Raw genomic sequence first — 12962 nt, 5'->3', positions numbered from 1 at the left:
ACGAAGGTAAGATATCTGACTATGTACCCTGGCTGTCTAAGACTGCATCGCGCTAAAAATCAGAGAAGTCCGCCGATATGTTTCGCTGCACATGCAGCACCTTCAGGGGTATCGGGGCTAATGACTGCGTTCTCACGAGAGCGTATATGGACACACCACTTTGACAAGAGGAATGATAACGCCCAGTTTTCAATTTATTCATACATTTCCAAGAGGAATAACAGAGGAAAGGCACAACAAAAAGTTCTAAGAAAAGATGCTCCAGCATTGTTCTTTCATGGGGAATACAAGCATTTACTAATATAGGAGAGCTGACAGATCCCCTTTAAAGTTGTAGTTGCGATCTCCTGCTCAACCTGAGATTAGGCATGGAAAGACGGTACTGCGCGCTGGGTGGTACAGCTGCCGTGGCCCACTACTCTTGGGGGGCCCACCCGGCTGCTGGGTGCTTTACGCTGCCATCATGGCTCCTCCAGGAGTGGAATCCCCCTCAGAGCGTCGCCGACACTTTGATCAGAGATTCCGCTCCAGAAATTCCACTGTCTGCATGTATGGACAGTGATGACATAGGCTCTTCCTGTAGCGGAATCCCTGGCTAGAGCGTTCCCGACGCTCTGGCCGGGGATTACGCTCCTGGGGAAGCCCCTGACGTTACTATCAATATATGGACAGTGACGTCAGGGGTTGCTCAAGGAGAGGAATTCCACTCCTAGAGGAAGCCCCAATGACGCCATCAACAGGGAGAGGGGTCTGGCGCTATCTACAAGGGGCTGTGTTTGGCACTATCTGCAGAGGGCACTGTGGCACTGTCTATAGAGGGCACTGTGGCATTGTCTACAGAGGGCACTGTGGCATTGTCTACAGAGGGCACTGTGGCATTGTCTACAGAGGGCACTGTATATAAGTGGGCACAAACTGGCAGCCTAACTTCTATATGGGGACATAAACGGGCCTAACTTTATATGGGGCACAAACTGGGGGCATAGCTTTTATATGGGGGCACATACTGCCGTTTTCTGCCATTTTACTGTCGCCGTGAGTTCCCCCACAAAGGGGCTCACTAAGTCTGTGTTGCCCAAGGGCCCACATAAACCTGGAGCCAGCCCTTACTATCATTCATGGGTTCTATTCTAATTACACATGCACCATACTGTCTGGGCGTGGTATGGTTGCCAAGGCAACAGCCCAGTGTGCAGTAGCGTCTCTCCCGGCCTGGCATCAGGTTGGGCGACTGATTAATACTAGAAGTACACTATAAAGTACAAAAGTAGGCACAGTTCGGGGATGCTCTCATAAATTGTCTCACTGCAGGAGTTTTTCATTTTTTTTTTTAAAAACCGAGATAAAGGAAAATAAAGGGAAAACCTAATTCACTTTGCAAAACCTAACAAAAGTAGAAACTGCTAAATATATTCTGGTCCATTCAGGACATCAGATATACGATAGAGTTTCTATTCTTATTTTTCTTTTGACTTGAGAATCAATTTGAGCGCCCTGTGCGTCTTCCCAGTCATTTCTTTATTAAAGCTAGATCTTACATCAGGTATGGGTTAGGGCAAAAATAAACGAACAAAAAACAGCTAGCTGTAAAGGTCAGAGAATGTAAGGATATGAACCGATGTATTGCCACGGGGAGAAGGAAAATCTTTGTAAAGTAATTTTATTTTGCGCAGGGCTTTGAATGAAACTTTCTGCTTTCAACCCAAGACCTTGTTAAATGGCTGACAATGGAAAATTGGCGTGTTTGTAGGCTGAACGGTGCCATGATTTAGATCACAGGTAGAAATGATATTCTTCTATAAATATCTGTTTAGTCTCCCAAGCAGTTTCAAACCAATGCAGCGAGTCTCAACCTAAAGTCATCCGACCATGGGATATGCAATGAATTTGCTAGACGGGCACTCGACACCGTTCCTTCTCTGCACAAGGTGATTAGATCTTCTTGACGTTAAACGTCTGGAACAACAATTTCTGCTTCTAGTGGTGGTTACCGTCATTTCACAAATTACCCAAGAAAACGATAAAACCTCAGGCTCTGTACACAAAGATATTGTACGGTATGCGGTCGATCTCAATAGTACTTGGAGCAGTAATGTAATATGTCGCCCAACAGAATATAATAAAAACAAACGTGGAGTAAGTGTGTCCAAATGATGTGCCCTGCCTTTCTCAGCCACTGAAAAAGACTTAGGGGTAAAAAAAACAAAAACATTAAATATGTTATTACCATAAGAAACATTACAGAAAGGGGTATTCCCATCATATAATGTTACGATATATGACTAGGATATGCCATAATATTTTTTTGTGGGGGTCCAAACTCTGGTACTTCAGCTGATCTTTATATCAAAGGTACAGAAGCCCCTTTAGCTTTTTCCTTGCAGAGCGGGCTCTAAGCCGCTTCGCTGTTCATAGCTTGGCCATTTGCGACACTGACTTCTCCTGCCTCCTGAGTTCTAAAGCAGGAAATGTTTGTCATATTGAAGATCTTCATGGAGAAGCTGTGTGGTCCGTCAGTTCACTGGGCTGGACCTTGCTACCCCCTTACTCATCCCATATTTCTGCCATGGTTGCTAGTGAGCCAGTGAACCTCCGAGCCTATGAACTACTAAATTGGGACATCACTGTGTGAAAGGCCCTGGAAGGGCTGTAGTGATGTTTCTCCTGTTAAATAGTCTGCAGATCACAGGTTCTAGACTATCCTCACTAAGATGTAGTTCTGACAAAACAAGTTAAGTGCAGGATTTTCACCCAAAAAATAGAATAGAACTGAGCTGCAGTACCAGAGACCACCACAACTGCAAAATAGGGCATATGGAGAAGTGTTCATAAGGCTGCAATGCCATTTTCACTACAATTTACTCATTTATAGCACAACATATTGGTCAGACCCCTAACAAAATGCTTAGCAAAAAGCAGGGACTTCTAGTTTATGTCAACAATCAAGATTTCCCCACAGTATTGGTGCGGCTGCTGTCCGTAATGGAGTGGCTGTGAAGTGGAGTTAGAATTGTTTGGGCACTGTTATATGGCTACTGTATGGCAAAAGAGAAATGGGCTTCCATGCAAATGCCGTGAAGTGGTGTTTAAGAGACGAGTTGAAGCTTTTAATGGAAGCGTTTTGAGGTACGTATTTTTGTTGTGTGGGAATGAAAAAAAAAAACGAAATAAAAACAATTCCACCACAGTTTTTCTTTTTGCATTCTTTACCGTGTGGTATAAATCAGGGCCGGACATATGACTGTGCAGCCAGTTCAGGTGCACGGGGGTCCTGACGAGAGGAGGGCCCTGCCAGATAGCAGGAGAGGAAGGTTTAGGGTGGGGATGATTAGAGAGCGTATTCATTTTTGTTGCGGCCACGCCTGACAATTACAGCTGCAGATCCTGTGCCCGTGCATCTTTTATGGAGCCTTTAAGAAACGTAATCTATAACGTACAATAACACAAATGTGCGCTAAGAGGTTAAAAGGCCGGCGTTACGGACATTAAACATTCTTACTTCAGCAGCAAATAAAAAATGTAAAGATTGCTGTTAAGTTTGAATGAAACCTAGACAATTGTACACGTATGTATGCCCGTTTGCTTGGCTACAAGACAGTCCTGAACTTAAAGAGGACCTGTCACTAGGTCATATAAGTTGAACTGGTTTACTGACGTGAATAGCACTGCCTCCCTGATTCCAGAGCCGTTTTTCTTTTTTTCCTGGACCACCGTTCCAGAGATATATCCCAATATTATGTTGGCTCGCTAAATGCTAATTTGCTGTAGTTCACCAACGGGGCGTGAACTACCCTCAAGCTGCCTCACGTTGATTGGTCAGCATCAGAGGCAGGAATCTAGCTCCACCCCGTTGACTAACTACAGCAAATTAGCATATAGGGAGCCAAGACAACAGTGGGCCATATCTCTGGAACAGGAGAGTCCAGAAAAAACATTAAAAAACGGCACTGGAATCAGGGAGACAGCGCTATTCAGGTCAGTTAACCAGTTCAACTTATATGACCTAGTGAAAGGTCCTCTTTAAATTATTTTTTGCCGCTTTTATATTTGCTGACATATTACGCAATCACTCAATCCAATTCATAGGAAGGCAATTGAAGGGGTTGTCTGGCACATTTAAAAAGATTTGGTAAATACAGGAAATGTGATAAAATATTGGTGATGGTAGATCAAATAACGGTAAAGGACCGTAATTGCCTGTAGCCATCATGTGCGGGTAGACAGAAAGTCATCACTGCTGGACAGAACTGGAGTGGTGACACTGGAGCGGCGACGGATTTACCAGGTGAGTGATACTTACAGTATTTTGTTATTTTATCACATCCCCTGCTTGTAACGTCTTGTAAATGTCCCGGATTACACACTTAACCTAAATCAGTATCTTTTTTAGAGGGTGAGCGAAAACTGTAGACCTAGGAGGCTACTCGAGCAAATACGGGGAGAACATTCAGGATCCCAGCGCTGCAAGACAACCATGCCAACCACTAAATCACCGACATTTGACTTAGGATTTACATTTAAACATAAAAAGTGTCATTTTCTTTTTGCATCTTCATCTTAAAGACTAGATTACTAATAATTACAAACAGTTATTTCCATCCTGCCTTTATCTGTACGGGGAGGAAGAGGGAAAAATAAGCACATCAGCATGTAAGCTATTTGGTCCCTGTATTTGGCATGAACTGCTTCTTTCCACCCTCACTGTGTTGACATCCAAAACATGTGGTTAGAGCATCTGCACTTGGCGCTTTTTGGAAGTAAATTTGCCAGGAAAAAAAAGTCATGGAATTTCAGTCCAAAATGTTCTGAACAAATGCACCATCTGTAAACAACATTTCTTTTTTTACTTTCCACCATGACTGTTTTACTTGCAGAAACTCTTGACCACTTCTTGTATATGTTCATCATTACGATGCATGCTAGTGAAGGAGAGTGCATATGAAACTCTAGGCATTTTAGATAAAGTAGTGGGTGCCAAGTGTGTCCACTAAATATCCCCGGCAACGCCACAAGTGCAGGGCAGACTCTCAACTCAACTGTCGACGGCCACCACCCAGGGTGAACCTGCCTTTACTTTCTCCAAGCCATGTAGTTCTGTTGAGTACCCAACTGGTGGCCTGATGTGCAGCCCCAGGGGAAGGCAAATTTATATGGTGTAGTTGCCTTCCCAATAATAATAATAATGAGGCATGAGCGGTTCTGTACTTTGAATGCTCCACCCAACTATAAAAAAACAGAAGAGCTACTACATTTAATGCTCTGTTATGGGGGAACTGTGATATCTTTCCCATCTCCAAAAGTTGTGTCATGTGTATGTCTATGTACATGTTACTACATGTGTGTGTAGGTGCCTACGCCTTGACCTGGCTGTGGTTGAATGATGTGCGGCCCTTTGATGGAGTCAAGCGCTGCATTTGGGGACCCCACAATATGTCAGGTTGACCACCACTGAGTAAGAGGGATGCTACCAAGCGTGAGTTTTTAATTTTGCCCTTGTGACCCCACTACCAAAACATATAAATACAAGCCATGCTGGCGCTTGTTTGGCACGCTCCAGAGCCTGGCTGAGAAAATTTCTCTAGTATCAGGCTCGATCCCCCTACTTATCCAATAAGTCCCCAATGACAGCACGGATGCCGTATGTCGCTGTTTGGGTGTTTCATAGGTATTTTATTACTAGTAGTGCTTCTTTTTTAAATTTCTTATTGCTAGGTTATCAGTGTTTGAAGTTACAGTTGCTCCTCTTCTATATCCTTATGATAAAACTTGCTGGCTGTGCTCTGCTGCTGTTCAGCAATGTCATGTAAATATTGTGTCGATTATAATCCCCATCAATATCTGAACCTTATTTTAAATCTTACAATGACCCTATGACAAGGCTGAACAAGCCTACAGCAGAGGCAAGAAGTGTTATCCTTACCTTATTGGAATAGAGGAGCTGCAGCCCGCTTTCTATATACAGTGAAGGAAATAAGTATTTGATCCCTTGCTGATTTTGTAAGTTTGCCCACTGTCAAAGACATGAACAGTCTAGAATTTTTAGGCTAGGTTAATTTTACTAGTGAGAGATAGATTATATTTAAAACAAAAAACTGAAAATCACATAGTCAAAATTATATATATTTATTTGCATTTTGCACAGAGAAATAAGTATTTGATCCCTTTGGCAAACAAGACTTAATACTTGGTGCCAAAACCTTTGTTGGCAAGCACAGCAGTCAGACGTTTTTTGTAGTTGATGATGAGGTTTGCACACATGTTAGATGGAATTTTGGCCCACTCCTCTTTGCAGATCATCTGTAAATCATTAAGATTTCGAGGCTGTCGCTTGGCAACTCGGATCTTCAGCTCCCTCCATAAGTTTTCGATGGGATTAAGGTCTGGAGACTGGCTAGGCCACTCCATGACCTTAATGTGCTTCTTTTTGAGCCACTCCTTTGTTGTGCTGGAAGACCCAGCCACGAGCCATTTTTAATGTCCTGGTGGAGGGAAGGAGGTTGTCACTCAGGATTTGACGGTACATGGCTCCATCCATTCTCCCATTGATGCTGTGAAGTAGTCCTGTGCCCTTAGCAGAGGAACACCCCCAAAACATAATGTTTCCACCTCCATGCTTGACAGTGGAGACGGTGTTCTTTGGGTCATAGGCAGCATTTCTCTTCCTCCAAACACGGCGAGTTGAGTTAATGCCAAAGAACTCAATTTTAGTCTCATCTGACCACAGCACCTTCTCCCAATCACTCTCAGAATCATCCAGATGTTCATTTGCAAACTTCAGATGTGCCTTCTTGAGCAGGGGGACCTTGCGGGCACTGCAGGATTTTAATCCATTACGGCGTAATGTGTTACCAATGGTTTTCTTGGTGACTGTGGTCCCAGCTGCCTTGAGATCATTAACAAGTTCCCCCCGTGTAGCTTTCGGCTGAGCTCTCACATTATTCAGGATCAAGGATACCCCACGAGGTGAGATTTTGCATGGAGCCCCAGATCGATGTCGATTGACAGTCATTTTGTATGTCTTCCATTTTCTTACTATTGCACCAACAGTTGTCTCCTTCTCACCCAGCGTCTTACTTATGGTTTTGTAGCCCATTCCAGCCTTGTGCAGGTCTATGATCTTGTCCCTGACATCCTTAGAAAGCTCTTTGGTCTTGCCCATGTTGTAGAGGTTAGAGTCAGACTGATTAATTGAGTCTGTGGACAGGAGTCTTTTATACAGGTGACCATGTAAGACAGCTGTCTTTAATGCAGGCACCAAGTTGATTTGGAGCGTGTAACTGGTCTGGAGGAGGCTGAACTCTTAATGGTTGGTAGGGGATCAAATACTTATTTCTCTGTGCACAATGCAAATAAATATATAGAATTTTGACAATGTGATTTTCTTTTTTTTATATAATCTATCTCTCACTGGTAAAATTAACCTAGCCTAAAAATTCTAGACTGTTCATGACTTTGACAGTGGGCAAACTTACAAAATCAGCAAGGGATCAAATACTTATTTCCTTCACTGTAACTTCTGGCACCAATAACGTGTCATACAAATGCAACAATGTAGAGGGAGTTCAAACGGACCACCTCCTTGCCCCTAAATTAATGTTTTAGGGGCAACATTATTGTCTGGCAGCTGTCTTCTTTATCCAACACAATGTAAATGGGTTGATATGGGCAAAGAGAATATTTGTTCCCTCTGGCACGATTTGGATATACGAGGCCCAGTGCGCCTCCGCCTCCAGGAATCTTTGTAAAACTCAATTTATTTTTTTGGGCTGGAGAAATCTCCAAATTATATTAAATATTTACAACTAAATTCTGTCAGTATATTTTTTTCTTTTTCCTCAAATTTATTAGCCACACGATCGTATTTAAACCTCACTGATCCCAAATAGTTCTCAAATATTACAAAAACATATAACAAGGTGCCAAACGTATTCTGGTAAGACACGACTTAAACGCCTACAAAATGTGAAACATTCCAATAAACCGCAGTATTATTGGATGCTATTATTCTTGACACACCAAAACTGATTTAATGATAACCAGCCCAATAAGGTCAGAATCCCAAACATTGCCCACATTTCTGCCCTAAAAAACTCAGATCTTAAGGTTTTGGCACTTTCAAAACAAATTTCTCCTTGGATCACTGTTTCCAGTTGCAAAGTTATGAAATATGGCTTTATAATATGTGCAGACTGTTCTGGAAATACCATATTCTAGCAAAATGTGTAAGGCCCCATGCATAGTTTATATCTGTAATTACGGATATTCTGCGGAAACCTTAATTTCTATTGGCCACGGACACCTTTCCGTGTATTTACAGATGTGTGTCCGAGCCATAGAAATAATCCGCAAAATATAGAACATGTCCTATTCCGGTCTGCAATTGTGCCACGGACTTGCCCATAAAAGTCTATGGGCTCGTGCAAAATTGCGGAACTGCTACTGATGTGCTGGTCGCCTGCCACCCCCCAAAAAATTTAATAAAAAAAAAAAGTCATCAAAAAAGGATATTGTACCCTAAAATGGTACCAATACAAACTACAGCTCGTCCCACAGAAAATAAGCCCTCACACCGCTACATTGAAAGAAAAAGAAAAAGTTATGCCTCTCAGAATATAGCGACACAAAACAACTTTTTTTTTTTACAACTGTTTTTAATTTTGTAAAAATAGTAAAGCACAAAAAAACATTCTATAAATCTGGCATCGCCATAATCGTACTGACCTACGGAATAAAGTTAATGTCCTTTTTACGGCACGGTGAACGCTGTACAAGCAAAACCCAAAAAACTATAAATCGGAGTTGCTGTGTTTTTCCATTCCACCTTACCAAAAAAAAAGTAAATGTTTTTTAATACATTATATGGTACATTAAAAATACAACTCTCCCCACAAAAAACAAGACCTCATATGGTTATGGCAATGAAAAAATAAATAAAGTCATGGCTCTTGGAAGACGAGAATGAAAAAGGGGTTAAACAAACAGCAGTGACGTCATACTGGTAGAAGTGGGTATTTATTACAGGTCAATCGACGCTCGATTGAAGACCCTTTAGACCGGCAGATGTCAATTTGATCGTTCAGTCCACAGTTTAGATAATGTGAGCAGCGGATCCACATGGGGAGATGTGCTGCCGACAACAATGATTTTTAAGTGTCGCATAAAAGATAAAATTAGCCAACGAACAAGTTTTTTTAACGCAGAGCAATGATCGGCAGCGATCATTTGCCCGAGTGAATGGGCCTTAATTTTGGGACTTTAATATATAAAATCAGGGACCCAGACCATAAAAATTCTATATTAGGACATCATCCCAGCATAGTAAGGGTATGTTCACACGCACGGTTTTCAGACGTAATTCCGGCGTTTTACGCCTCGAATTATGCCTGAAAAAATGCCCCTAATACGCCTACAAACATTTGCCCATTGCTTTCAATGGGAATTACGGTGTTCTGTTCCCACAAGCCTTTATTTTATGCGTCGCTGTCAAAATACGGCGCATAAAATGACGGCTCAACGTAAAAAGTGCAGGACACTTCTTGGGACGTTTTTGGAGGCGTTTTTCATTGACTCCATTGAAAAACAGCTCCAAAGACGGCCGTGAAAAACGCGAGTTGTTAAAAAAAAAGTCGCAAATTTAAGAGCTGTTTTCACCTGAAAACCGCTCCGTATTTTCAGACATTTCTGGTTAGTGCGTGTGAACATACCCTCATAGGGGAAGCAGAGGTTGCAATTACATATAAAAGACTGTATATTAGTTCTCACTATACAAATAAAATTATGGATTTTCATAATTATTCTTGTCTTTTTTTATTTTGTAATAACATTTTTGGAAATATTAAATATTTATATAATATTATCATATTAGATTATAATATTATAATCTATCTATTAACTAATCTAATAACTAATCTATCTCTCATATCTATCCATCTAATATCTATCTCATATCTATCTAATATCTATCTCATATCTATCTATCTCATATCTATCTCATATCTATCTATCTCATATCTATCTCATATCTATCTATCTATCTATCTATCTATCTCATATCTATCTATCTCATATCTATCTATCTATCTATCTATCTCATATCTATCTATCTCATATCTATCTATCTATCTAATATCTATCTATCTATCTATCTATCTCATATATATCTATCTATCTCATAACTATCTATCTATCTCATATCTATCTATCTATCTATCTCATATCTATCTATCTATCTATCTATCTATCTCATATCTATCTATCTATCTCATATCTATCTATCTATCTATCTATCTCATATCTCTCTATCTATCTCATATCTCTCTATCTATCTCATATCTATCTATCTCATATCTATCTATCTAATATCTATCTCATATCTATCTAATATCTATCTCATATCTATCTAGCTATCTCATATCTATCTAATATCTATCTCATATCTATCTAGCTATCTCATATCTATCTATCTATCTCATATCTATCTCATATCTATCTATCTCATATCTATCTAATATCTATCTCATATCTAATATCTATCTCATATCTATCTATCTCATATCTATCTATCTATCTCATATCTATCTCATATCTATCTATCTCATATCTATCTATCTCATATCTATCTATCTCATATCTATCTATCTCATATCTATCTATCTCATATCTATCTCATATCTATCATCTATCTCATATCTATCTATCTCATATCTATCTATCTATCTCATATCTATCTATCTCATATCTATCTATCTATCTATCTATCTATCTATCTATCTATCTATCTATCTATCTATCTATCTATCTATCTATCTCTCTCTCATATCTATCTATCTATCTATCTATCTATCTATCTATCTATCTATCTATCTATCTATCTATCTATAGTCCAAATACAATGTCAGCCGCACAGCCTTGTGAATCATGGATGGGTGCCGACCTGCCCAGGCCAGGGCTAACAGACCTGCTGTAGTAGAATCCAAAAATCAGGCAGCACTCCAAGCTGTAAGCAAAGTAGAAAAAGGTGCTTTATTGGTCCATATACACACTACGTTTCAGCTCAACACAGGAGCCTCTATCTATCTACAGTGAAGGAAATAAGTATTTGATCCCTTGCTGATTTTGTAAGTTTGCCCACTGTCAAAGTCATGAACAGTCTAGAATTTTTAGGCTAGGTTAAATTTTACCAGTGAGAGATAGATTATATAAAAAAAAATCAAAAAAAAATCGCATAGTCAAAATTAGATATATTTATTTGCATTGTGCACAGAGAAATAAGTATTTGATCCCCTACCAACCATTAAGAGTTCAGCCTCCTCCAGACCAGTTACACGCTCCAAATCAACTTGGTGCCTGCATTAAAGACAGCTCTTACATGGTCACCTGTATAAAAGACTCCTGTCCACAGACTCAATTAATCAGTCTGACTCTAACCTCTACAACATGGGCAAGACCAAAGAGCTTTCTAAGGATGTCAGGGACAAGATCATAGACCTGCACAAGGCTGGAATGGGCTACAAAACCATAAGTAAGACGCTGGGTGAGAAGGAGACAACTGTTGGTGCAATAGTAAGAAAATGGAAGACATACAAAATGACTGTCAATCGACATCGATCTGGGGCTCCATGCAAAATCTCACCTCGTGGGGTATCCTTGATCCTGAGGAAGGTGAGAGCTCAGCCGAAAGCTACACGGGGGGAACTTGTTAATGATCTCAAGGCAGCTGGCACCACAGTCACCAAGAAAACCATTGGTAACACATTACGCCGTAATGGATTAAAATCCTGCAGTGCCCGCAAGGTCCCCCTGCTCAAGAAGGCACATCTGAAGTTTGCAAATGAACATCTGGATGATTCTGAGAGTGATTGGGAGAAGGTGCTGTGGTCAGATGAGACTAAAATTGAGCTCTTTGGCATTAACTCAACTCGCCGTGTTTGGAGGAAGAGAAATGCTGCCTATGACCCAAAGAACACCGTCCCCACTGTCAAGCATGGAGGTGGAAACATTATGTTTTGGGGGTGTTTCTCTGCTAAGGGCACAGGACTACTTCACCGCATCAATGGGAGAATGGATGGAGCCATGTACCGTCAAATCCTGAGTGACAACCTCCTTCCCTCCACCAGGACATTAAAAATGGCTCGTGGCTGGGTCTTCCAGCACGACAATGACCCGAAACATACAGCCAAGGCAACAAAGGAGTGGCTCAAAAAGAAGCACATTAAGGTCATGGAGTGGCCTAGCCAGTCTCCAGACCTTAATCCCATCGAAAACTTATGGAGGGAGCTGAAGATCCGAGTTGCCAAGCGACAGCCTCGAAATCTTAATGATTTACAGATGGATCTGCAAAGAGGAGTGGGCCAAAATGCCATCTAACATGTGTGCATTCCTCATCATCAACTACAAAAAACGTCTGACTGCTGTGCTTGCCAACAAGGGTTTTGCCACCAAGTATTAAGTCTTGTTTGCCAAAGGGATCAAATACTTATTTCTCTGTGCACAATGCAAATAAATATATATAATTTTGACTATGTGATTTTCTTTTCTTTTTTTTATATAATCTATCTCTCACTGGTAAAATTAACCTAGCCTAAAAATTCTAGACTGTTCATGTCTTTGACAGTGGGCAAACTTACAAAATCAGCAAGGGATCAAATACTTATTTCCTTCACTGTATCTACAATGCAAAAAAATAGGCAGCACTCCGTTCAGGTAAAAGTGAAAAAGAGGGTACTTTATTGTCCCATAAACAGTAGCAATGTTTCAGCTCCTTCCACTGGAGCCTTGAGACGTTGTTCCGTCAAAAGTAAAGCATTTCCTACTTTTGTCAGTAACTCAGTGACCGTGTGGCCCATAGAAGTCAATGGGTCAGTCAAAAAAACGGATGGCACACGGAAGGCTTCCGTATGCCATCCAATTTTGACGGATCCGTTGCCATAGCAACGGCTGGGTGAATCAAAGTTCACAGACTA

General features: G+C 40.8%; 1 protein-coding gene across 7 annotated transcripts in view; it reads right to left on the bottom strand.

Moving 5' to 3' along the window:
- DYNC2H1 (dynein cytoplasmic 2 heavy chain 1) overlaps window positions 1–12962 on the bottom strand; it is a 372805-nt gene that overhangs the window by 49168 nt on the left and 310675 nt on the right. The window contains exon 87 of one of the 7 annotated variants that reach the window (XM_075851542.1): window positions 8728–8821. The exons of the other annotated variants lie outside the window; for them this stretch is intronic. Coding sequence (XP_075707657.1) covers window positions 8747–8821 — 75 coding nt within the window. The 3' untranslated portion in view covers window positions 8728–8746. Of the gene's footprint in view, window positions 1–8727; window positions 8822–12962 lie in introns of those variants that run through there. 7 annotated transcript variants of the gene reach the window in all.

Source organism: Rhinoderma darwinii, chromosome 2 (assembly GCF_050947455.1).
Source record: "Rhinoderma darwinii isolate aRhiDar2 chromosome 2, aRhiDar2.hap1, whole genome shotgun sequence".
Classification (NCBI taxonomy): Eukaryota; Metazoa; Chordata; class Amphibia; order Anura; family Rhinodermatidae; genus Rhinoderma; species Rhinoderma darwinii.
The sequence above is the reverse complement of the archived record's forward strand: the minus strand, read 5'-3'. Positions and strand labels throughout refer to the sequence as shown.